Below are 26224 nucleotides of genomic sequence, written 5' to 3' on the forward strand. Positions count from 1 at the left end.
CACATCCCTAGTCATAGCAACATCCAAAAGCCTGATCCCACATATTTCTAAGTGCCCTTGAAGAGATAACTGGAGGTAGGGAAAGTACTATGCCCAGTTGAGAAGCACTGCTTATATGAACTAAGAAAATTTTATATATATACACACACTTCATATATATGTATATACACACACACATGGTACATATGTATATACACACACACCCCCACACACACATACTTTTTTTTATTAGAGTCTCTTGTATCTTATATCCTCTGCAACATCTAAACCTAGGTCCTTGCACATACATATACACACACATGTATGTGTATGTGTGTGTGTGTATTATACACACACACACACACACGACTGCAATTCAACCCTTTAAAACAACTGTCAGCCACCAGATCACTACTGATCAATGGTCAATAACAGTTACAATCAACCAGTCAGTCAGTCCAGTATATAGTGCTGTCAGTAAATATCATACTCCAACAAATCAACTATTACAATGGCCAATTTTTCCAACCATTATTTTAAAATCTCTTTAGAACAACTCCTCTGTTGGAATGCTTCTTTTAAAACTCCCAAATAACCTTCCTCTTTACTGTACTCATCTCTGCAATAAAATATATAAATCACAGTTTACGATTATCTGTCTACCTTCCTCCAGAGACTATAAACTCTTTGAAGCCAGGGACCATGATCATGCTTGCCTAGCCTGTATACAGTAGAAATGTTGAATGACTGACTACTGGCCCAGTCTAATACAATTAACTAGTCCAAAAGATTCCAATTATAACCAGTTTTTTATATAATAAATACAGTAATAATCCTAAAACAAGTAAATGCAAGAAATTACTTCTGGTTATTCTATATACTTATTCTAAGTCAATTTTAAGAAATTGAGTTGGTTATATTGCCCATATTAAAGCTAACTTTGAAAAGATACAAGGAAATTTAAGAGCTGGGCGTGGTGGTGTATGAGGTCTCAGCTACTTAGAAGGCTGAGAAAGGGCCAGGCGTGGTGGTTCATGTCTGTAATCCCACACTTTGGGAGGCTGAGGGGGGCGGAACCAGCCTGACCAAGAAGGAGAAACCCTGTCTCTAGTAAAAATACAAAATTAGTCGGGCATGATGGCACATGCCTGTAATCCCAACTACTCGGGAGGCTGAGGCAGGAGAATTGCTTGAACCCAAGAGGCAGAGGTTGTGGTGAGCCCAAATTGCGCCATTGTACACCAGCCTGGGTGACAGAGTTAAACTCCAACTCAAAAAAAAAAAAAAAAAAAAAAAAGAAGGCTGAGACAGGAGGATCACTTGAGCCTAAGAGTTTGAGGTTGAGTTCATACCTGGGCAATGTAGCAAGACCCCATTTCTCAAAAAATAAAATAAAATAAGGAAAATTTAAGATTTATGACAGGCGCTCTACCATGCCCATCCTCCACTTACTCTTCCCTCCTCTCACTTAAGCTTTAAGCAAATTCTCATTTAAATAAGCAAAGAGGGGGGCTTATTTCCAGAAAGAGCAAAACAACACTGTTAAGAAAAGCATTTAATGCCTTTCGTTTCTATTCTGCTACTCAGAATTTTAAAAAATCTATTAATCTCCTACCTCACTCAAAAATAAAACTCTATAAACTAGGGATCATAAGCAACTCCTATTTCTGTGGGTTTCACCACATTCTCCAGAAACTTAACTTTTGTTAATAAACATTACATAGAAAGTAAACTAATTCATTTTTTAAAGTAAATGCAAAAATAAGGGTTACACAAGCACTAAGCATCAACACTGGCAGAATATTAATTCTGAAGCCCATTAACTTTGACAAACGTTTATTCATCTTTGCCTTCTTGAAGCATGTGACTATCCCAGTTTTACAGGAAAAGCTTAAATAGAAAAAGTTAAACAATAATCTCAAGATTAGAAACTAACAGATAATTTCTAGCTCCTAGTATCCCTGGCACTCACTATATTTAGATTGTGCCAATAAATTCTACAACTGTTAAACACTGCTTCACTCAACTTCGTATCAAAATGCTAGGTAGTAATTGCTAAGATACAATTTTATTTTTATTTTTTATTTTTCTGAGCCAGAATTTTGCTCTGTCACCTGGGCTGGAGGTGCACAGTGCACAATCTCTGCACACTGCAACCTCTGCCTCCCTGGTTCAAATGATCCTCCCACCTCAGCCTCCCGAGTAGCTGGGACTACAGGCACTCACCACGGAGCCTGGCTAATTGTTTTGTTTTGTTTTCTCTATTTTTTGTAGAGAAGGGGCCACACCATGTTGCCCAGCCTCAAGCAATCCGCCCAACTTGGCCTCCCAAACTGCTGGGATTCAAGGCGTGAGCCACCTCCACCCCTGTAAATAAACATAAATAAAACAATGGTTTCAAGTTACCTCCATTTGACAAGATCACTAACATAAATAGGTTACCTGAAAAACAAAACAAAAAACCCCACCCCAGAAAACGTTCCAGAGGAAATTAGACACACTCCGTATCGTTTCAAATGGAGATTGCTTTTAAGTGTACTTAAATTATTCTGAGATTACAGTGTATGAAACATTTTATAATTTTTGAAATCCACAAATCCAGCCTTCGTTTCATTACTGTTTGATGTTTTTTGTCAGTAGCATCAATAACAATTTATGTGTAAGACTAATCATTTAATGAAACTAATGTAGGAAATTATTTTCATTCTGATTTTTAAAATGCTGTTTCACTCATTTAAAAAACTCTTGTAAGTCTGGCGGGGTGAGATGGCTCACACCTGAAATCCCAGCACTTTCGGAGATGGAGGCAGGTGGATCACTTGAGGTCAGAAGTTCAAGACCAACCTGACCAACATATAGTGAAACCCCAAACCCCATCTCTAATAAAAATACAAAAATTAGCTGGGCATGGTGGCGCACACCTGTAGTCCCAGCTACTTGGGAAGCTGAGGCAGGAGAATCCCTTGAACCCGGGAGACGGAGGTTGCAGTGAGCTGAGATCGCACCACTGCACTCCAGCCCGGGTGACAGTGCAAGACTCCGTCTCTCAAAAATAAATAAATAAATAATCTTTAAGTGATAACTTTACAACCTCACACACCCACAAAAAGGGGGGGGGGGGTCTAGCTTGCATGAAATTCTATTTTCCCAGAATTATTAATCCTGCTTAAAAATACTGCTGACAAAAGAGAATTTACAGTAATTAGCCTTAAAACTATCAGTGGACACTATTAGGGGAAAAATGTCTTTCAGCAAAGCTAGACTTTAATAGTTCTCACTGATTATTATATAAAAACTGACTCGACTTACTAATAAAATACTTCCTATTATAGGTATCTTAGAGAAATCTTTTTCTCTCTAAAATAAATCTTTAAAGACCAATTAAGAATGAGTGGGTACTGCAAGGTAAAGAAACTGAGAAATTTCAACAATTTTTTAATATTAGAATTCAAAGGAATGAGCCTCTAATTTTGCCACAGGTATTCACCAGACCTATTTACCTAAGTAGGGAGCTTTCAAATTGCACATCCTCCTAGACAAGTCACCACTTGATCTCACAGTTTCTGTTTTTAAGATTTTGAACAGCCATCAAATAATTTGTGACAATAAAGTGCATACAGCGGCGGAGATTCTTTTGTATATGATCACGTATCCCCGACATTATAATGGAAAGATTTCAATATTTGGAGGCTAAAAAATAAGTGAAAATGTAATCTACTCAGCTAAAATGGTCAACCATTGTTCTACGTTAAGATCAATACTTTTCCAAAACGAATTCTCTGTAAAGATACATTCACAAGTTAACTCTAAATATGACCTGTGTAAATTGTGTCTTCTTTTTCCTCCTCAAGACAATCCAATCAAAGTCTTCACCAGAGCCAGCAACACTACCTTGAAATTTCAAACCTAAGTGCAAGGCTCGTAATGAAGTCCAAATGTAGTCCCAAACTCTCCGATTTTCATCAAGGATGAAATTATTTTCATCACTAGCAAACAGTGTTATTAACATTCCAAATCCTGATTAGAATGCAGTCACTGGTGAGAAGCGTCCTTGGGCAAGCAAAGAAAAGATTTGAAACTACCCAAAGCACAGATCCACATGAACCTGTCTTCTCCCACTTCATCAGGAAGCCAAACAGGGAGAACTCCAAGAAACAGGGGTGAAGGGGTGATCGGTAGAGAAAGGATAGTGGAAATCATACTCCTCGAAGGGTGGAAGCAAATGAGAAACGGACTCTGGAAAAGCCGTCCCAAAGGGCCACTCAATCTGAGACAGATGTACAGGGACAGCTCCTCCACACTAAGGAGATCAAGCTTTACCATGGGTGCACCAAGCAAGCAAGTATGGGCAGGAGGGGACAACCTCCGCCAAGCACCCCCTCCGGAACGTCTAGCTCAACTAGAAGGGGTCGGCGGGGACTGCTCCTCCGAACATCAACAAAGGCCCCTTCAGTCCTAAGGCGAAATTCGAACAACAAAGGCCCGGAGACAGCCAGGACAGGGCCGGGGCTGGGGGCGGGACGGATGAAAGCAGGCGAAGGCAAAGGAATCAAACCAGTGGGGGCGGAGGCCCGTCGGAGTGGGAAGCAGAGAGGCGCAGAGGCGGGAGGCGCGGTAATCCCCAGTGCACAATAAGAGGAGGAGGAAGAGAACCTGGCCTCCATTCTCCTCCTACTCTCTCCAATCCGCACCGTCTACATTTCCTCAGCCGCGAGGACCGCGCAGTCCCGAGTTCAGGGAAGGAAAGGGGAGGGGGGATTTTCCGCCTTGACCACAACTCCCTTCCCCCAGCCAGGAGCTGCAGACGACAACAACCGCCACAACTGCAGCCACACAAAGGCGCCTTCCTTCTACTACCGCTCCCACCCGGGCGGAGGCGCCGATGATGCCAAGGAAGCGGCGACCACCTCTCGGCCGCCTGGCGCTCGCTCGCCCTCTTCCCCTTCTAGCTGGGTAAAGGGGGAGGGGACCACCGGGCGCCCTCACCTGGCACAGCTGCTGACAGTAGTCGGTGGCCGCTTCCACGGCCGGTACCCGGCTCTCCCGCAGCTGTCGCTCTAGCTCCTGGAGCTGCTCGCCCAGGCGCTGCAGCTCCGCGACGCAGCCGCCTTCGCCGCGACTCAACCTCTCCTGCTCGGCCTCTTCGTCCGCCATCTTCACACCCCGCTCCGTCGCGTACGCACCTGGGTCACGTGATAACACAATGCCACGTTCGGCGGGGTCACGTGCCAGGCGCGCTTGCACGCCGCCGAGCACGTACAAAGGGCCCGATGGGGAAGATAGGGGGGTGGGGAGAGTGGCGCGAGAGAGCCCGAGGGAGGTGAAGGCAAGGGGAAAGGAGAAGGGCGGGGTTGGGGCGGTGCGGAAAACCGCGGTTACTTACCCCGAGCGGGAAGTGGGCAGTAGCGGCCGAAAGGGGCGGGCTGGTGAAGGCCTGCTCTCGGTCACGTGGGCGCCGCGACGGGAAAAAGCCTAGGGAGGGGCGACCCTCTCCGGCGTCCCGATCCTGGCGTGGCTTTCCCCAGTCCCCGAAGTCTTCTACGGACATATCCTCCTGTTCCCCAAGAGGATGGCACAGGGAGAGTTCTGAGTGGCCTCGGGCAATGGCTGCATTTGCTGTTGGCCTGTAAGCAGGCCAGAAGCAGAGGAAGAGAGAGAAGGTAAAACCCGCCCATGGACCGCAAGCGTGAGAGCCGAGGCAGGACTATGAACTGTCAAAATTGTCTCTGACTTCTCACCAGGCCGGAGAGGAGGGATCTAGTGCGTGAGGTACCAGATCTCGTCTCACTTGACTCTCCTCCTCTTCAGCCCCAAGAACGCCTGTCCCCTGGAAACACATTCTCTAGGGGGTGGAGGCAACAAAGGAAAAGAACAATTGGGTCAGAGCAGAATGAGGTTCAATCCTCAGTCTGGAGAATGAAGCAAATTCATGAAAAGCATAGTTTAAAAGAAGTCAGAATATGAACAGACCAGATGATTTTTAAACCACGAAAACATTTCTACAATAAGTAATAACTAACTACTCTTTCACCGTGATTTAGACTCTACAGAAATCACCAACAATGAAAACAGGCTATATATGAAAGCTATTGAAAAGAAAGTAGGTCAAGAAAAAAAACACCAATAAGGACTCCATTAAAAATCATAACGGAGGAGAGGAAATTGATGCTAAAATAAACCAATGTTGTGGAGAATTATTATAAATACAGCATTTTTTCCTAATGCTACAAATAGAGGTAGCATTCTGAACCACATTTTACTTACAAGCTGAAAGGAATTAATACTTGGCACTTGAACAAAAGAGTAGAAGAGGTGCTACAAAAATCCAAGAGCTTAACCCTAAAGTTCTTAATAAAACTAATATTTTGTTACCGTTAGAGCATTAGACCTGTCACAACTGAATGGTCTACAGAAATTTAGAAACCATGATATTGATGAGGCACCCAGTCTTATCATTTACTCTGAGTGAAGTATATTTTTCTAGTACAAGCATCTAAAATAAAAATAATTCCCATTGTGGGCAGTGTCCTCTTCAAGAGATTTCTAGTAATTAATGGAAAGTGTTCTGCATACTATGTTGTCCAGAATAAATGTTTTATAACGCATCAGTGATGGTGATGTTTTTAAAGCAGCATTATATAAGGTGACCAGGCACAGCTAAACCCCTTATGAAAAACAGTATCAGTTAATATTACATATTAACAAGGTAGAATCTTCAAATGTTTAATCTTCAAATGTTTACTCATGGAAGAGACTAGGAAGTACATTCAAAGGCTGAGGAGAGAGAATATAATGGTATCACTGAGTTGAAAAAGCAACAATTAAGGCAGCTAATGATTTTTAATATTTGCAGCTCACTTTCCCAAGTTAAGTATTTTAGATACCTAAAATATGTTATCTTAGGATTCCAGTGAAAAATGTAAAAAGGGAAATATGAGATTAGCCAAATGTACCAGTAAATCCAAGGACTGGTAAGGTATCACAGGTTAGCAAGCTCATTTCCACTGTAAGTATAATGGTTTACACCACACCTAATCTATAGAAAGGAAGAAAAAATGGTGGTTGAGGGGTGGGAGAGATATATATCCAGATATTGATTTTTAAGAGAATTGCCTGATACTGTAGGTCATTCCTACCTCTTCCACATAACAACCCTAAAACTAAGGAGACTTGATTAGCAAACTGATTCTGAGCACCATTACTATCTGGTAAATATCCATCAGCATTGATGGCCATGTCTTTTACTTTTATTTGGTATCTGTGAACCCTATCTCCACATTCCTCCATTGCTACTCCTTTGCACACACAGAAATATTTAGAGCCTACAGGAAATGAAAGGATTGGGGGTCAGTGGTGTAATTAACACTCATTTATTGGGTACTTGATATTTGCAGGCATTACTTGGTTTGGGACAAGTCAGAGGCGAATAAAAGGTCTTCCTGCCTTGAAGAAGCTTACAGTTTGGTGGGAAAATGACCTGCAATGGGAATACATATGATATAACAAGTGTTCTATTATGAAAATTCATGCCTATATTCAACTTAGAACATCATAGTAATCTAAGATACTAACAAGAATGTCCAACAAAAATCTACAGAAGTGCAGGCTTTTTTTTTTTTTTTTTTTTTTTTAAATTAAATGAGAAGGATTGAAAATACTATCCCGTGACAGGTCAACCTTGTCTTGGAAATCTCAGAAAATCTCAATCTTATCCATGGAAAAGGCATGACTTCTGTGCCTATGTCCATTTGTTCTTTAAATACCAAACTGTCAGCTCATAGGAACCATTTACACACACACACTGACACACACAAACACGCACACCCCTACTTACTGAGATGTTCCTGGGGAAATTCGAAGACCTGTTCCATTGAGAAAACAAGAATAAGCCCCTGGGGCAAAAGACTCCGCGTCTCTGGGGAACTCAGTATCCGCGCCGCGAGCACCCATGCCCATTTTGAACACAACGCGACTGCTATGGACGTGGTATAATCATATGGACCTTCACTCCCAAGAGACTCGATTTCAGAGAAAATCTGGGAGACAAATTTAGATCCCTACCCCCCACCCACGCGATCAATAAAGCTGGGGAGACCTTTGGGGGAGGGGACAGATGTGCTTGCATCCGGGCCGTGCGTGCCTGCTTCACGGGTTTTCCGGGCAGCACCGGCCCGCACACGCCGGTGCACTCTTTTTCTGGAATTCTTGAAATAGCAGGGCCTGAGAACAGTAAGGGAGCTGGGTTGTGTCTGCTACAGACAAGCGGCGCAGAGCCTCGGGTCCAAGCCAGGGATTCAGGAAGCGCGGCGTTAGCGGATGACCGATAGCTCAGGGCTAAGGCCTGGCAGGTCCTCCCTACCCCCGACCCAGTACACCACGCAGCCCCGCCCTCGCCCCAGCACGCGAGGTGAAAGCGTGAGGCCCGGGGATGGCGGAGAGCGCGCGCCACTATCGGGGCACTGTTTGTCTCTTCCCCCGCTCTCGCCCTGGGCCGGGGAGCACAGAAGGTCCGCAGGCCTGGGGCCACGAAGGGCACCAGATCGGTCCGCTCTGCTCCGCTAACCCAGCCTGCGCCTCTCCACCCTGCCAAGGCCCTGCTGGGCGCTGCGCGGGTTGCTCGCGTCCTCTGTTGTCCGGGAGCCGTCGCCGCCCGCGAGCCAGCAACGCCGACACGCAGCAGCTGCAGGCCCGGCGTTTGCCGCCGCGGTTTCTCCACCCAGCACTGAGGATCAAGCCAGCTGTAGCGTGGCTGCGACTCCCCGCTTGTGAGCAGAGGCCGCGTGGGGCCTCCGGGCCGAGAGATTTTGGAGCCTTTCCCGGGCGCGGCGGGGCGCGGGGCTCCGGAAACCCACCCCGGGGATGGTGGAGTCTGTTCTGCAGAGGCCGTGGCACGGGCACTGCTGCCTGATTTCGAGGAGGCTCCATCAGCCTACTCTCTTCCAAAGGGCTGGGCAGCCCAGCCACAGACAAGCAGCCTCTGGATCTCAGAAGTGGGGGACGGAGTCTATCCTGGGTTTGGTCCAGTGGAAACCCCCCACCCCCATCCCCAGAGTCTGGGAACCAGTGCTGTGCCCACAGATGCAAAGAGAAAGAGCATGGTTAAAGCGCTATTGGGATAGGTTAGACACCACACTTTTCCATGGAAGACATTTTCTTCCAGAGGAACAGCAAAAGGAGTCAATATAATGTTAAAAACATTAAGGCAGGTGCTGTGCCACGTGTTGAAGTGATTCCAAAAGCAGAGAAAACATGGGACTCACATTTAAGAGGATTAGTTGTAGCCCTTGAGTTTTTCCCAGAAAACAAAAAAGGATAGCATATATATTTATATATATTTATATGAACAGTTAATTAAATAAGGAAGGATTTTTAAAAATTGTCTATTTGGATATCTTTTTCCTTTCTATTTGAGGAAAAGCCAAATGCAAATAAGGAGAATAACATTTAAAGAAAATGCTTTTAATAGAGCCTCAATTATCCTAACTTCTAATTTAACCAAGATGAAAATAATTGTGAAATAAAGCAAAATAAAATCTTGGAAGCATAAATGTGGTATACATTTTTTTTCCTTTTTTTTTTTTTTCTTCTTTGAGATGGAGTCTCACTCTGTCTCCCTAGGCTGGAGTGCAGTGGCCCGATCTCTGCTCACTGCAACTTCTATCTCCCGGGCTCAAGCGATTCTCCTGCCTCAGCCTCCCAAGTAGCTGGGATTACAGGCACCCACCATCATACCAGGCTAATTTTTGTATTTTTAGTAGAGACAGGGTTTCACCATGTTGACCAGGCTAGTTTCAAACTCCTGATCTCAAATGATCAGCCTGCCTCGGCCTCCCAAAGTGTTGGGATTACAGGCATGAGCCACTATGCCCACCCTGTTTCTGTAGAGAATCCTGGAGTTGGTTCACAGCATTTCTCCGAAGATTCAAAGAGAAATATTTTAAAGTGCCTTTCTTTTCCTATATTTCTAAACTTTAATCACTGTGTCTCATTTACCTCATCAGAAATTCAAGGTTATTAAAAAAATTAGAGGATACGACTTTTGTGGCATTTGGCTTTTTAAAGAAATAATACTGTGCAGATGTGACAAACTTGGAAATTCCCAGGTCTCTTCCCAGTTTAGGACATCACCTTCTTAGTTTTGCTGGTTTCTGTGATTCTTATAGGCATGTTCTTCAATGTAACAACAATAATAATAATGTAAATAATATCATTTTGAGTAGTATTCTACTCATGTATCGGGCCAGAATTGTTGTTCCCACCAAGTGCTTACCCTCTATCACATTATCACATCTTTACAAAAATATCCTTTTCTTTCTTTCTTTCTTTCTTTCTTTCTTTCTTTCTTTCTTTCTTTCTTTCTTTCTTTCTTTCGTTTTTTTTTTTTTTTTGACACGGAGTCTCGCTCTGTCACCCAGGCTGGAGTGCAGTGGCTCCATCTCGGCTCACTGCAATCTCTGCCTCCCAGGTTCAAGCGATTCTCCTGCCCCAGCCTCCCGAGCAACTGGGACTACAGGCGCCCACCACCAAGCCGGGCTAATTTTTGTATTTTTAGTAGAGATCAGGTTTCACCATGTTGACCAGGCTGGCCTGAAACTCTTGAACTCAGGTGATCCACCCCACTCGGCCTCCCAAAGTGCTGGGATTACAGGTGTGAGCCACTGCCCCCAGCCTTACAAAAATATTATCTTACTCATTGTTCCTCTCGTCAAATCCTCATCCTTGTGAATTTCTCTGTAACCAGGCTCCTCTGTGAAGTCTTCTCTGGTGTGCTCTGGTGGAGTATAATCTGGATGCAACACCTCTAAACAGAGTAGATTTGACTTATTTGTTCTGCTTTTCCTTAGGTTACCACAAATAGTCACTCTCCAAAGTTCCTATTGTTTAGATTTACTACTTACTGCATTTTTATTTGGAATCTGTCATTTTGCCTTTTGTTAAAGTTAGTCTATGGATGAGCCTTGTTCAACATCCTGTAAGCCCTTCGAGGGTAGAACTGTATCTTATAACCAGCTTACCTCCTCTAATATCCTTTGGCAAATTGCAGTATAATAAGTAATTGATAAATGCACATTAAACTAGATTCAATTCTGTTTATACTTGGCAGTCATATATTGATTTATACTTATCCTCATTGTTATCTAAAATAATCTAGACTCTACAGAGAGATCAGATGCCTTCTAAACTTTAGGACCTTATTCATAATAGTCTTTCAAATATTTTAGGAGACCTGTGATTTATCAACAAAATTATCTATAATCAAATTTATAACACAAGTAAAATCAAAAGAAGACAAGATGTATGCTCAGTTATTACATTATAACAGATGAACTGCAAATACATGGTCTCTAGCTTTCTCTTTCACAAACTTAAGGGAAAAACTCATGATGAAGCTACTGAGAAAATAATCATGTTAAGGAAACAATTGGATGGAAATTTAGAATCCTTTGAGATGATTTTAAAAATCTATATTGTGACAAAATGTAAGAGAGATGGCAAAATTTTAAAAAGCACAGATTGAGTTTTTTCCCTAACATCTAGCTCACTCCCTAATATGGGCCCTAACACCTTCCTAGAAATCTAAGGAGAAAATAAACATAAGGAGAGTATCTCCAGATAGGACTTATTCTTCAGAGTGGAAATAACCTTAGAGCAGAGCTTCTCAAACTTAGTTTTATAAAGTGTACTTAGACAATTTGACTTCAATGCAGATTCTCAGGACACACCTCTAGAAAGTCTTATTCAGTAGACTGAGGTTGGGCATTGGAAACCTGCATTTCTAACTATCACTCCAGGGCCTTTCAGATTATACAGTTCTAGACCTGTGGTTGTCTAATTCTGTCTTCTCTTTTTTTTCTTCAACTTATGTCTCTTTCACCAACTTCATAAAAAATGCCTGAATAGCTTCCTTCTGGCTCCATCCAGCAATGGGCATACACAACTTTAAAACAATTAGAGCTAACTCTTCATAATTTCTTCAGATCATCCTAATTATCCCAAGCATTTGTTTTGTGAATCATTTGGACCCTAAACCCTAGTTCAATGCCTGGCACATAGTGGTTATGTTTTCAATAAATGTACATTTTCCAATCCCTTCCTTGTGCATTCTTTAGCAAGATTACTTGCTGAGGATAATGATTACTTGCTGAGGATAATTACTTATTAACAGCTGTATCAGAAGAGGTATGTAGAGATAGAAGGAAGACAATTCAAAACTTTTCCTGTATTTATCTGCTATGACAAAAGGCATTTTTCGTTTTATACATGTAAGGGTAAATGGAGAGGGAAGAGAGCCATTTAAAATGTTCATCTGTGAGTTTCAAATGTCCATGGTTTCAATAGTCCCTATGATTGAGAATCAGGTGTTATTACTTTTTAAATTATAAACATAATCTCTATTTGTGGTAAAAATTTCAAGCAGCAAAGGAAGACATAAAATAAAAAGTAAAGATTTTCTTCCTCCATTTCTGACCTCTAGTTCCATCCCATTCACTACACTCAGGAATATTAACAGTTGCTTGCTTGTCGTTTAATAATTTTTTTCTTCATATATAAACATTTATGGTTATATCAGCTTCTTACTTTCAGAAACAAATCAGCTCATACCTCCCCTTGGGCAGTTCTTCACCTTTCTTTTTCCCTTAATAGTTAATTTAGAAATCTTTTCATGTCAGTATTCTTTCTAATGGCTGTGTAGAATTCCACAGTATAACGCAAGATAATTTAATTATTTTATTGGTGAGCAATTAGGTTAATTTCATTTTTTTAACTATTAAAAAGGATGTAGATGCAGTGACCTTCCTTGTGCACGTATGTGATTATATCCATGGAACAAATTCCCTAAAGAGGAGTTGTTAGATCAAGAGCAGTGTGTAATTTTTTTTTTTTTTTTTTTTTTTTTTTTTTTTTGAGACAAGATCCTGCTCTGTCACCCAGGCTGGAGTGCAATGTCATGATCACAGCTCTCTACAGTCTGGATCTGCCGGGCTCAAGCAATCCTCCATCTCAGCCTCCTGAGTAGCTGGGTCTACACATGTGTGTCACCATGCCTGGCTAATTTTGTTTATTTTTTTGTAAAGGCAGGGTCTCACTATGTTGCCCAGACTGGTCTGAACTCCTGTGCTCAAGGATCTTCCCTCCTTGGTCTCCCAGTGTGCTGGGTTTATAGGTGTGAGCCACCTCTCCCAGTTGCAAGGTGTGATTTTAATTGTTAGATGGCCAAATTGCCCTTCCAAAATGTTGCACCAACCTATGTTAAGACAGCTGATTTTTCCAGAAACCCTTAATAAAACTGTGATTTATCAACTTTAAAAATAATTTCATAGTTTTAAAATATCACATTTTGATGAATGTTTCTCAAATTTTGGACCAAATTGAGCATCTTTTGACTTGTTCACTGCTACTACCAATTTTTGAAAGGTATACATAATTAAAATCAGATACTATTTTAAGTAACTGTTAACATTAATATAAAATTACATGAATATACTGTGCTTGAAATTATTAACTTTGATGTTAAAATGTATCTTTAAAATGTATCTTTAAAAGGATAAAATGTATCTTTAAAATGTATCTTTAACTTCGTCCTCTCCTCCTCCTCCTTTTTCTTTCTCCCTCTCTTCCTTCTCCTCCTTCTCCTCCTTCTTTCTGAAACACAGTTTCACTCTGTTGCCCAGGTTGCAGTGCAGTGGCAGAATCGCAGCTCATCACAACCTCCACCTTCTGGGTCCAAGCGATTCTTGTGCCTCAGCTTCCTGAGTAGCTGGGATTACAGACGTGTACTACCATGCCTGGCTAATTTCTGTGTTCCTTTTTAAAAAGTAGAGACAGGGTTTCGCCATGTTGGCCAGGCTGGCCTCAAACTGCTGACCTCAGGTGATTCTCCCGCCTTAGCCTCCCAAAGTGCTGGGATTACAGGCATGAGACACTATGTCTGGCCTAGATAACTTACTTACCTAAGTCAATAGAGGAATATGAAAATAGGGCTAATGTTTCTTTCCTTTTTAAATATTTCCACCAATAAAATAGCCTTTGGGTATATTTTTCTCCATATAAATTAGTGACAAAAGGTAAAATGGGGTACTTATTTTATACAGAAAATAAACAGTGAAACAAGGAGGCAATTTCTTTTACTTCTGCTTTAGGATGCCCATATCTTGCTGTCATTTTCATTCTACTGTAAGATTTCTTTCTTTGGTGCTTTGCACTATTTCAAGTCGTAGAAAGGAGCAGAACATTTAAAAGCACTCAACTGTCTGTAGCACTGGTATGTCATTTAAAAAGCAAAAATCATTTTTCGCCAAGCACTGACTGGCACCACACAGCAGAGGTGTAAAGCTGAACGGAGAAGCCATGAGAAATTTATGTTTCCCTTTTCTGTGAAATGCATAAAACTAGGACTTCGAAATGAACCACATGTGCTTCAAATGAATTTTCAAGATTAAAATCAAAACTTTTTGTAACTTGCAAAGATCAGTATATGTTGCTCCGCACAGAATGATTAGAAACTGCTCTGTACATATTTATTTGAAGTTGTAAGGCTATAACAAAAGAGACAACGTGATAGCAGCCCTCACTCTTGGCGCCTCCTCGACCTGGCATCCACTTTGGTGGCGCTTGAGGAGCCTTTCAGCCCGCCACGCACTGTGTGAGCCCGTCTCTGGGCTGGCTGAGGCCGGAGCCGCCTCCCTCTGCTTGAGGGGAGGTGTGGAGGGAGAGGCCCTGGCGGGAACCAAGGCTGCGCCTGGCGCTGGAGGGCCAGCGCAAGTTCCCGCAGGCGCAGGCGCGGGCTTGGCGGCCCCGCACAGGGAGCGGCCGGCCGGCGCTGCCAGCCCAGGGCAGTGAGGGGCTTAGCACCTAGGCCAGCAGCTGCGGAGGTTGCGCAGGATACCCCAGCACTGACGACCAGCATGCACCACGCTCGAATTCTCACCAGGCCTCAGCCGCCTCCCCGTGGGACAGGGCTCCAGACCTGCAGCCCGCCATGTTGGAGCCCCCACTCCATGGTGGGCTCCTGTGTGGCCCGAGGACAGCGTCCCATCCACCGCCCAAGGGCTGTGGAGTGCAGGCGCAGCTCGGGACTGGCGGGCAGCTCTGCCTGCAGCCCTGGTGCAGGATCTACTAGGTCAAGCCAGCTGGGCTTGGGAGTCTAGTGGGCACTTAGAGACCCTTTATATCTAGCTAAGGGATTGTAAATACACCAATCAGCATTCTGTGTCTAGCTCAGGGTTTGTAAAATACACCAGTACTCTGTGTCTAGCTCAACGTTTGTAAATACACCAATTGGTACTTTGTATCTAGCTAACCTAGTGTGGACTTGGAGAACTTTACTGTCTAGCAGTCTGTGTCGCTCAAGGATTGTAAACGCACCAATCAGCACTCTGTCAAAACGGACCAATCAGCTCTCTGTAAAATGGACCAATGAGCGCTCTGTAAAATAGACCAATCAGCTCTCTGTAAAAGGGACCAATCAGCAGGAGGTGGGTGGGGCCAGATAAGGAAATAAAAGCAGGCTGCCTGAGCTACACAGCAACCACCCAGTCGCGTCCAGTTCCATGCAGAGGACGTTTTGTTTTTTGTTTCTTTACAACAGGTTTTTTTTTGCTGGTGGTCGCTATGTGGGTTGATGTCACCTTTAAGAGCTGTAACACTCACTGTGAAGGTCTGCAGCTTCATTTCTACAGCCGGTGACATCACGAATCCACCGGGAAAAAAGAACAACTCCAGACGCATGATCTTTAAGAGCTGTAGTGTTCACGGCAAGGGTCCACGGCTTCGTTCTTGAAGTCAGCGCGACCAAGAACCCACTAATCCAGAGACATGACTGTCAAAATTAGTTTTATGATGAACTCAGCCTTTTGGAGAATTTTGCGTCTTTCATTTAAACTATTTTTATGGAAAGCAAAAGACTTTTTAAAAAGAGTAACTGACCACCGTTACTTCCGTGTATGTTTTTTGCACTGTGAACTTTCACAATTACTCCAAATAACGCTGCCTGCAAAGCATAATAAAAACAAAGCACATCATTGTGTTAAAGAGGTCTGTGTGTTAATATACTTGGCTTTGGGGTGTGCCGTGCAGGATGGCTGAAAGTTTGCAGTGAGTGCTTTCATGAATTGAAGCCCAGGCTCGTCATTTGTACCTCTGATTTCATAAGACCGTTTTCTGTACAATTACTTTGGAAAATAACTTCCTGGTGAAATATTTACTGTTGTGTTGTAGAACGGTTAAGTTTCTCTTTGGGGGATGTATCTTGTAAGACCTGACTTTGTGTCTTGGTAGCTAAAGATACTGAGTGATTTTTTTCCTTGTTTTTGTCTGTAGTAGCATAATATGGTTCTATTTTTTATTATACTTTTAAGTTCTGGTGTATGTGCGCACAACGTGCAGGTTTGTTACATAGGTATACATGTGCCATGTTGGTTTGCTGCACCCATTAACTTGTCATTTACATTTGAAATTTCTCCTAAAGCTATCCCTCTCCCTGCCCCCTACCCCACACAGGCTCTGCGTGTGAAGTTCCGTGCCCTGTGTCCAAGTGTTCTCATTGTTCAATTCCCACGTAAGAGTGAGAACATGCTGTGTTTGGCTTTCTGTCCTTGTGATACTTTGCTCAGAATGATGGTTTCCAGCTGCATCCATGTTCTTGCAATAGACATCAACTCATCCTTTTTTATGGCTGCGTAGTGTTCCATGGTGTGTAGGTGCTGCATTTTCTTAATTCAGTGTATCATTGATGGACATTTGGATTGGTTCCAAGTTTTTCCTGCTGTGAATAGTGCCACAATAAACATACATGTGCATGTGTCTTTATAGCAGCATGATTTACAATCCTTTGGGTATATACTCAGTAATGCAGTCACTGGGTCAAATGGTATTTCTAGTTCTAGATCCTTGAGGAATTACTACACTGTCTTCCCCAATGGTTGAACTAGTTTACAGTCCCCCCAACAGTGTAAAAGCGTTCCTATTTCTCCACATTCTCTCCAGCACCTGTTGTTTCCTGACTTCTTAATGATTGCCATTCTAACTGGTGTGAGATGGTATCTCATTGTGGTTTTGACTTGCATTTGTCTGATGGCCAGTGATGATGAGCATGTTTTCGTGTGTCTGTTGGCTGCATAAATGTCTTCTTTTGAGAAGTGTCTATTCATATCCTTTGCCCACTTTTTGTTGGGGTTGTTTGTTTTTTTCTTGTAAATTTGTTTAAGTTCTTTGTAGATTCTAGATATTAGCCCTTTGTCAGATGGGTAGATTGCAAATATTTTCTCCCATTCTGTAGGTTGCCTGTTCACTCTGATGGTAGTTTCTTTTGCTGTGCAGAAGCGCTTTAGTTTAATTAGATTCCACTTGTCTATTTTGACTTTTGTTGCTGTGGCTTTTGGTGTTTTAGTCATGAAGTCCTTGCCCATGCCTATGTCCTGAATGGTATTGCCTAGGTTTTCTTCTAGGGTTTTTATGGTTTTAGGTCTAACATTTAAGTCTTTAATCCATCTTGAATTAATTTTTGTATAAGCTGTAAGGAAGGCGTCCAGTTTCACCTTTCTACATATGGCTAGCCGGTTTTCCCAGTACCATTTATTAAATAGGGAATCCTTTCTCCATTTCTTGTTTTTGTCAGGTTTGTCAAAGATCAGATGGTTGTAGATGTGTGGTGTTATTTCTGAGGGCTCTGTTCTGTTCCATTGGTCTATATATCTGTTTTGGTACCAGTACCATGCTGTTTTGGTTACTGTAGCCTTGTAGTGTAGTTTGAACTCAGGTAGCGTGATGCCTCCAGCTTTGTTCTTTTTGCTTAGGATTGTCTTGGCAATGTGGGCTCTTTTTTGGTTCCATATGAACTTTAAAGTAGTTTTTTCCAATTCTGTGAAGAAAGTCATTGGTAGCTTGATGGGGATGGCATTGAATCTATAAGTTACCTTGGGCAGTTCAGCCATTTTCATGATATTGATTCTTCCTATGCATGAGCATGGAGTATTCTTCCATTTGTTTGTGTCCTCTTTTATTTCATTGAGCAGTGGTTTGTAGTTCTCCTTGAAGAGGTCCTTCACATCCCTTGTAAGTTGGATTCGTAGGTATTTTATTCTCTTTGTAGCAATTATGAATGGGCGTTCACTCATGATTTGGCTCTCTTATTGGTGTATAAGGAATGCTGTGATTTTTGCACATTGATTTTGTATCCTGAGACTTTGCTGAAGTTGCTTCTCAGCTTAAGGAGATTTTGGGCTGAGACGGTGGGGTTTTCTAAATATACAATCATGTCATCTGCTAACAGGGACAATCTGATTTTCTCTTTTCCTAATTGAATACCCTTTATTTCTTTCTCTTGCCTGATTGCCCTGGCCAGAACTTCCAACAATATGTTGAATTAGAGTGGTGGGAGAGGACATCCCTGTCTTGTGCCAGTTTTGAAAGGGAATGCTTCCAGTTTTTGCCCATTCAGTATGATATTGGCTGTGGGTTTGTCATAAATAGCTCTTACTACTTTGAGATACATTCCATGAATACTTAGTTTATCGAGAGTTTTTAGTATGAAGCACTGTTGAATTTTGTCGAAGGCCTTTTCTGCATCTATTGAAATAATCATGTGATTTTTGTCATTGTTTGTTTGTGTGACAGATTATCTTTATTGATTTTTGTATGTTGAACCAGCCCTGCGTTCCAGGGATGGAGCCAACTTGATCATGGTGGATAAGCTTTTTGATGTGCTGCTGGATTTGGTTTGCAGGTATTTTACTGAGGATTTTTGCATCGATGTTTATCAGGGATATTCATCTAAAATTATCTTTTTTTTGTTGTCTGTCTGCCAGGCTTTTGTATCAGGATGATGCTGGGCTCATAAAATGAGTTAGGGAGGATTCCCTCTTTTTCTATTGTTTGGAATAGTTTCAGAAGGAATGGTACCAACTCCTCTTTGTACCTCTGATATAATTCGGCTGTGAATCTGTCTGGTCCTGGACTTTTTTTAGTTGGTAGGCTATTAATTATTGCCTGAATTTCAGAACCTGTTGTTGGTCTATTCAGAGATTCAACTTTTTCCTGGTTTAGTCTTGGGAGGGTGTATGTGTCCAGGAATTTATCCATTTCTTCTGGATGTTCTAGTTTATTTGCATAGGGGTGTTTATAGTACTTTCTGATGGTAGTTTGTATTTTTGTGGGATTGGTGGTGATATCCCTTTTATCATTTTTTATTGTGTCTATTTGATTCTTCCTCTTTTCTTCTTTATTAATCTTGCTAGCAGCCTATCAATTTTGTTGATCTTTTCAAAAAGCTCCTGGATTCACTGTTTTTTTTTTTTTTTTCTGAAGGGTGTTTCGTGTCTCTATCTCTTTCAGTTCTGCTCTGATCTTGGTTATTTCTTGCTTTTTGCTAGGTTTTGAATTTGTTTGCTCTTGCTTCTCTAGTTCTCTTAGTTGAAATGTTAGGGTGTCGATTTTAGATCTTTCCTGCTTTCTGTTGTGAACATTTAGTGCTGTAAATTTCCCTCTACACACTGCTTTAAATGTATCCCAGAGATTCTGGTATGTTGTCTTTGTTCTCTTTGGTTTCAAAGAACATCTTTATTTCTGCCTTCATTTCATATTTACCCAGTAGTCATTCAGGATCAGGTTGTTCAGTTTCCATGTAGTTGTGCAGTTTTGAGTGAGTTTCTTAATCCTGAGTTCTAATTTGATTGCACTGTGGTCTGAGAGAAAGTTTGTTGTGATTTCTTTTCTTTTGCATTTGCTGAGGAGTGCTTTACTTCCAACTATGTGGTCAGTTTTGGAATAAGTGCGATGTGGTGCTGGGAAGAATATATATTCTGTTGATTTGGGATGAAGAGTTCTGTAAATGTCTGTTAGGGCCACTTGGTGCAGAGCTGAGTTCAAGTCCTGGATATGCTTGTTAACCTTCTGTCTCATTGATTTGTCTAATATTGACATTGGGGTGTTAAAGTCTCCCATTGTTATTGTGTGGGAGTTTAAGTCTCTTTCTAGGTCTCTAAGAATTTGCTTTATGAATCTGGGTGATCCTGTATTGGGTGCATATATATTTAGGATAGTTATCTCTTGTTGTTGAATTGATCCCTTTATCATTATATAATGGCCTTTGTTGTCTCTTTTGATGTTTGTTGGTTTAAAGTCTGTTTTATCAGAGACTAGGATTGCAACCTCTGATTTTTTTTTATTTTCTATTTGCTAGGTAGATCTTCCTCCATCCCTTTATTTTGAGCCTATGTGGGTCTCTGCATGTGAGATGGGTCTCCTGAACACAGCACACTGATGGGTCTTGATTCTATCCGATTTGCCAGTCTGTGTCTTTTAATTGGGGCATTTAGCCCATTTACATTTAAGGTTAATATTGTTATGTGCGAATTTGATCCTGTCATTATGATGGTAGCTGGTTATTTGCCCATTAGTTGATGCAGTTTCTTTGTAGCATTGATGGTCTTTACACTTTGGCATGTTTTTGCAGTGGCTGGTACTAGCTGTTCCTTTCCATGTTTAGTGCTTCCTTCAGGAGCTCTTGTAAGGCAGGCCTGTTGGTGACAAAATCTCTCAGCATTTGCTTGTCTGTAAAGGATTTTATTTCTCCTTCACTTATGAAGCTTAGTTTGGCTGGATACGAAATTCTGGGTTGAAAATTCTTTTCTTTAAGAATGTTGAATATTGGCCCCCACTCTCTTTTGACTTGTTGAGTTTCTGCCAAGAGATCCACTGTTAGTCTGATGTTCTTCCCTTTGTGGGTAGCCCAACCATTCTCTCTGGCTGCCCTTAACATTTATTCCTTCATTTCAACCTTAGTGAATCTGACAACTATGTGTCTTGGGGTTGCTCTTCTCGAGGAGTATCTTTGTGGTGTCCTCTGTATTTCCTGAATTTGAATGTTGGCCTGTCTTGCTAGATTGGGGAAGTTCTCCTGTGTAATATCCTGAAGAGTGTTTTCCAACTTGGTTCCATTCTCCCCGTCACTTTCAGGTACACTAATCAAATGTAGATTTGGTCTTTTTCACGTAGTCCCATATTTCTTGGAGGCTTTGTTCATTTCTTTTTCCTTTTTTTTCTCTAAACTTCTCCTCTCACTTTATTTCATTAATTTGATCTTCAATCACTGATATCCTTTCTTCCAGTTGATCAAATCAGTTATTGAAGCTGGTGCATGTGTCACATAGTTCTTGTGCCATGGTTTTCAGCTCCATTAGGTAATTTAATGTCTTTTCTACAGTGTTTATTCTAGTTAACCATTCGTCTAATCTTTTTTCAAGGTTTTTAGCTTCATTGCGATGGGTTCGAACATCCTCCTTTAACTCAGAGAAGTTTGTTATTACCAACCTTCTGAAGCCTACTTCTGTCAGCTTGTCAAACTCATTCTCCGTCCAGCTTTGTTCCATTGCTGGCGAGGAGCTGTGATCCTTTGGAGGAGAAGAGATGCTCTGGTTTTTAGAATTTTCAGCTTTCCTGCTCTGGTTTCTCCCCTTTTTTGTGGTTTTATCTACCTTTGGTCTTTGGTGCTGGTGACCTAAAATGGGGTTTTGTTGTGGATGTCCCTTTTGTTGATGTTGATGCTATTCCTTTCTGTTTGTTAGTTTTCTTTCTAAGAGTCAGGTCCCTCAGCTGCAGGTCTGTTGGAGTTTGCCGGAGGTCCACTCCAGACCCTGTTTGTCTGGGTATCACCAGCGGAGGCTGCAGAATAACAAATATTGCAGAACAGGAAATATTGCTGCCTGATCTTTCCTCTGGCATCTTCATCCCAGAGAGGCACCCACCTGTATGAGGTGTCAGTTGGCCCGTACTGAGAGGTGTTGCCCAGTTAGTCTACATGGGGGTCAGGGACCCACTTGAGGAGGCAGTCTGTCCGTTCTCAGAGCTCAAACACCATGCTGGGAGAACCACTGCTCTCTTCAGAGCTGTCAGACAGGGACGTTTAAGTCTGCAGAAGTTTCTGCCGCCTTTTGTTCAGCTATGCCCTGCCCCCAGAGGTGGGGTCTACAGAGGCAGCAGGCCTTGCAGACTTGCAGTGGGCTCCACCCAGTTTGAGCTTCCCTGGCCACTTTGTTTACCTACTCAAGCCTCAGCAATGGTGGACACCCCTCCCCTTGCCAAGCTGCTGCCTCGCAGGTCGATCTCAGACTGCTGTGCTAGCAGTAAGTAAGGGTCTATGGGTGGGGGACCCACCAAGCCAGGTGCGGGATATAATCTCCTGGTGTGCCATTTGCTAAGACCGTTGGAAAAGCACAGTATTTGGGCAGAATTGTCCTGATTTTCCAGGTACAGCTTCCCTTGGCTAGGAAAGGGAAATCCCCCCACCCCTTGCACTTCCAGGGTGAGGGGATGCCTCACCCTGCTTTGGCTCACCCTCCGTGGGCCACACCCACTGTCCAACCAGTCCCAATGAGACAAACCAGGTACCTCAGTTGGAAATGCAGAAATCACCATCTTCTGCATCCATCATGCTGGGAGCTGTAGACCAGAGCTGTTCCTATTTGGCCATCTTGGAATGGAATCAGTATGGTTATATTATATTGGATCTTTGATTTCACTAGAAACTCCTTCAGGCTGTTAATGTTTTTCTAAGTTTCTGCTGTCAATCTTCTCATTTTACTTTCTACTTTGGCAGTTTCATCCATCTTTATGGCTTTGGTTTTATTCCTATGACTGTGACTCCAAATCACATCTCAATCCCAGATCTCCAATCTGAACTTTTGCCTGATCTGCAACTTCACATATCTAATCACCTGTTGGACAGCTCCACCTAGATGTTTTGCCAGTGAATTTATCAAAGTCCCTTCTTACCCTTGCCCTCACTCAAGTTAAGCTTTCTCCTGACTTTCCTGTTTCTGTTCAGGGCACTGCTATCTTTCCAAGTTTTAGGTACCAAGTCTTAAGTCCAGCTTTGACTCCTTTTCCTTTTCTTCATATGCCATCAGTTGTTCAGATTTGCCAATGAAATCTTTGTGTTACTTCTCTTCCCCATTCCCAGTGTCAACCCCATGTGGTTCTCTGGCTCTCTCCTAAGGAAAGTTTTCTTCATGTTTGTCTTTATCCTCTGACTTTTCCTACTATGACATCTTTTAAAGTTGAAATATATTTTAGTCCAAAAATTAGTCTGGGAGGATATGATAAATTACACTAAATACTGGAGTTATGTGGAAGTCGGATTAATGGTCCCCATAGATGTCTATATCCTAATCCCTAGAACCTAGGGATTAGCTTATATGGCAAGGGAGAATTAGTGTTGCAGTGGAATTAAGGTGATTATTCCAGAATATCTGTGTGTGTATAATGTAATCACAAGTATCCTTTAAATATGGCAGAGGTAGGTAGTAGAGGAGGTCAGAATCATTCCATATCAGAAGGACTAGACCAATCATTGCTGGCTTTGCACATAAAGTGTGGCCATACGTTAAGGAATACTGCAACCTCTAGAAACTGGAAAATGCAAGAAAATTTTCTCCTAGAGCCTCCAGAAGGAATGCAAGTCTGCCAAAACCTTGATTTTAGCACAGTAAGACCCATTTAGGACTTCTGATCTCCTAAGCTATAGGATAAACTTGTATTGTTTTAAGCCACTAAGTTTGGAGAAATTTGTTACAGCAGTCATAGGAAAGTAATGTAAGTGCTAGTGTCATAAAAGGAAGGAAGATATTCTCTAAACTGGTTAATTTTAGTAAAATTAGGAAACTTTAAAATGGACATATTCAAGGCAGATGTTAGAAAAATAAGAATAATTTGGACTGGGCATGGTGGCTTACATCTGTAATCCCAGCACTTTTGGGAGCATGAAGCGGGTGGATCACCTGAGGTGAGGAGTTCGAGACCAGCCTGGCCAACATGGTGAAACCCTGTCTCTACTAAAAATGCAAAATTAGCTGGGCATGGTGGTGCATGCCTGTAATCCTAGGTACTTGGGAAGCTGAGGCAAGAGGATCACTTGAACGCGGGAGGCAGAAGTTGCAGTGAGCTGAGATTGTGCTATCGCACTCCAGCCTGGGCAACAAGAGCAAAACTCTGTCTCAAAAGAAAAAAAAAAAAAGAAAAAAATAAGAATAATTTGATTCATATAATAATTTATCAAAATTAGCTGCTAATATGTTACTGCTGAAGGTAATTAAAGGATGCCATATGAAATACACAAGAGATCCTTGATTCAGAGAATATTTCCAAATTTGTTGAGTGTCATATAGTTGGAAGGCAAATAAGCTTTTGTATCAAATTATTTGTGCTTTGTTTCCCTTACTAAAACAAAACTTACTGGAATGATGTATATGCCCATCAGAGTGTGTGAAATTCAATCAACATAGCTGTATTTAGAATTTGAATATCACTAGCTGTATCAGAAAGTTCACCTGTATAACCGGCTTCCCCTGGGGAATACTGCCTTCCTATGTAATTTGATTGCCATAGTTACATAGAATGAGAACCTGGCCTCTTGAAAACAAGGTATTGATCTGGTAAGAATCTACCTTATTCTTATTCATGAAAGCTGTTTTTAGTTGTAAGCATGTAAGGTTCTGAAAAATCACCCTATTTTAAGGGACTATTAACTAAGGTTTGGAGTGATGATTTTTAACCTAATTTGGCATCTAACTTTTTATAGATTGCCATATATTCAAGTTGTGTCATATTCTGCAAAAGTCATATTAGCCACAGAGAGGTCAAGAAGTTCTGGTCCATCACGTACTTGGGAGGCTGAGGTGGGTGGATTGTTTTATCCCAGGAAGTAGCAGCTGCAGTGAGTTGAGATTAAGCCATAGCACTCCGGCCTGGGGAACAGAGTGAGATCCTGTCTCAAAAAAGGAGGAGGAGGAGGAGGAGGAGGAGGAGGAGGAGGAGGAGGAGGAAGGAGAAGGAGGAGAAGAAGAAGAAAAGAAGAAGAAGAAGAAGAAGAAGAAGAAGAAGAAGAAGAAGAAGAGGAGGAGGAGGAGGGAGGAGGAGGACGGAGGAGGAGGAGGGAGGAGGAGGAGGGAGGAGGAGGAGGGAGGAGGAGGAGGGAGGAGGAGGAGAAGGAGGAGGAGGAGAAGGAGGAGGAGGAGGAGGAGGGGGAGGAGGAGGGGAGGAGGAGGAGGGGGGAAGGAGGGGAAGGGGGAAGGGGGGAAGGAGGGGAAGGAGGAAGGAGGGGAAAGGGGAAGGAGAAGGAGGAAGAGAAGGAGGAGGAGGAGGAGGAGGAAAGAAGCAAAAGGAGGTGGAGGAGGAGGAGAAGAAGAGGAAGAAGAAGAAGAGGAAGAAGAAGGAGAAGAAGGAGAAGAAGAAGAAGAGGAGGAGGATGAGGGAGGAGGAGGAGGGAGGAGGAGGAGAAGGAGGAGGAGGGAGGAGGAGGAGGGAGGAGGAGGAGAAGGAGGAGGAGGGAGGAGGAGGAGGGAGGAGGAGGAGGAGAAGGAGGAGGAGGAGAAGGAGGAGGAGGAGAAGGAGGAGGAGGAGAAGGAGGAGGAGAAGGAGGAGGAGGGAGGAGGAGGAGGGAGGAGGAGGGGAGGAGGAGGAGGGGGGAAGGAGGGGAAGGGGGGAAGGGGGGAAGGGGGGAAGGAGAGGAAGGAGGAAGGAGGGGAAAGGGGAAGAAGAAGGAGGAAGAGAAAGAGGAGGAGGAGGAAAGAAGCAAAAGGAGGTGGAGGAGGAGGAGAAGAAGAAGAGGAAGAAGAAGAAGAGGAAGAAGAAGGAGAAGAAGGAGAAGAAGAAGAAGAGGAGGAGGAGGAGGGGGGAGGAGGAGGGGGAGGAGGAGGGGGGAGGAGGAGGGGGGAGGAGGAGGGGGGAGGAGGAGGAGGGGGGAGGAGGAGGAGGGGGGAGGAGGAGGAGGGGGAGGAGGAGGAGGGGGAGGAGGGGGAGGAGGAGGAGGGGGAGGAGGAGGAGGGGGAGGAGGAGGGGGAAGGAAGGGAAGGGGGAAGGAGGGGAAGGGGGGAAGGAGAGGAAGGGGGAAGGAGGGGAAAGGAGAAGGAGGAGGAAGAGGAGGAGGAGGAGGAGGAAAGAAGCAAAAGGAGGTGGAGGAGGAAAAGGAGGAGGAGAGGAAGAAGAAGCAGAAGAAGAAGAGGAAGGAGGAGTAGGAGCAGGAAAGAAGAAAGAGAAAGAAGAAGGAAGAAGGAAGAAGAAAGAAGAAGAAGGGGGAGAAGAAAGAAGATGAAGATGAAGATGAAGAAGAAGAAGAAAGAAGAAGTAATCCTTGGCCATGAACAGAGGCCCTGACTTTTTATAAACTGCAGATTTCAAGTGGGCCTTATCCCCTTTGGTTTGTTGGTCTTTCAACAAGTTACCTCTAACTCTAATTTACATACCAAAGGAC

The 26224-nt window shown here is 42.9% G+C and overlaps 2 protein-coding genes across 2 annotated transcripts in view; both read right to left on the reverse strand.

Moving 5' to 3' along the window:
* The window catches only part of LOC105496185 (zinc finger protein 292), a 104898-nt gene extending 99396 nt beyond the window's left edge, over nucleotides 1–5502 (reverse strand). Inside the window, exons 1-2 of the mRNA XM_011766347.3 lie at nucleotides 5363–5502; nucleotides 4966–5162 (exon numbers count right to left, since the gene is read on the reverse strand). Coding sequence (XP_011764649.2) covers nucleotides 4966–5133 — 168 coding nt within the window. The 5' untranslated portion in view covers nucleotides 5134–5162; nucleotides 5363–5502. The remainder of the gene's footprint in view (nucleotides 1–4965; nucleotides 5163–5362) is intronic.
* Nucleotides 5503–5529: 27 nt separating this feature from the next.
* LOC139363232 (uncharacterized) lies at nucleotides 5530–14142 on the reverse strand. The gene is made up of 3 exons (XM_071096118.1): nucleotides 14110–14142; nucleotides 8075–8908; nucleotides 5530–7841 (listed from the first exon to the last, which is right to left on the reverse strand). The coding sequence occupies exons 1-3, from the start codon at nucleotides 14140–14142 to the stop codon at nucleotides 7806–7808; spliced, it is 903 nt and encodes a 300-aa protein (XP_070952219.1). The 3' UTR covers nucleotides 5530–7805.
* Between the last annotated feature and the right edge of the window lie 12082 nt (nucleotides 14143–26224).

This window comes from Macaca nemestrina, chromosome 5, assembly GCF_043159975.1.
Source record: "Macaca nemestrina isolate mMacNem1 chromosome 5, mMacNem.hap1, whole genome shotgun sequence".
Classification (NCBI taxonomy): domain Eukaryota; kingdom Metazoa; phylum Chordata; class Mammalia; order Primates; family Cercopithecidae; genus Macaca; species Macaca nemestrina.

Coding starts and splice junctions, on each gene's coding strand:
- LOC139363232 (XM_071096118.1), bottom strand. CDS start 14,142: ATGACAGCAAGATATGGGCATCCTAAAGCAGAA. Junction 8,909..14,109: donor ATGGGCATCCTAAAGCAGAA/GTAAAAGAAATT, acceptor GGAAGAGAGTAG/GCTGATGGAGCCTCCTCGAA. Junction 7,842..8,074: donor ATCTGTCCCCTCCCCCAAAG/GTCTCCCCAGCT, acceptor TCAATGGAACAG/GTCTTCGAATTTCCCCAGGA.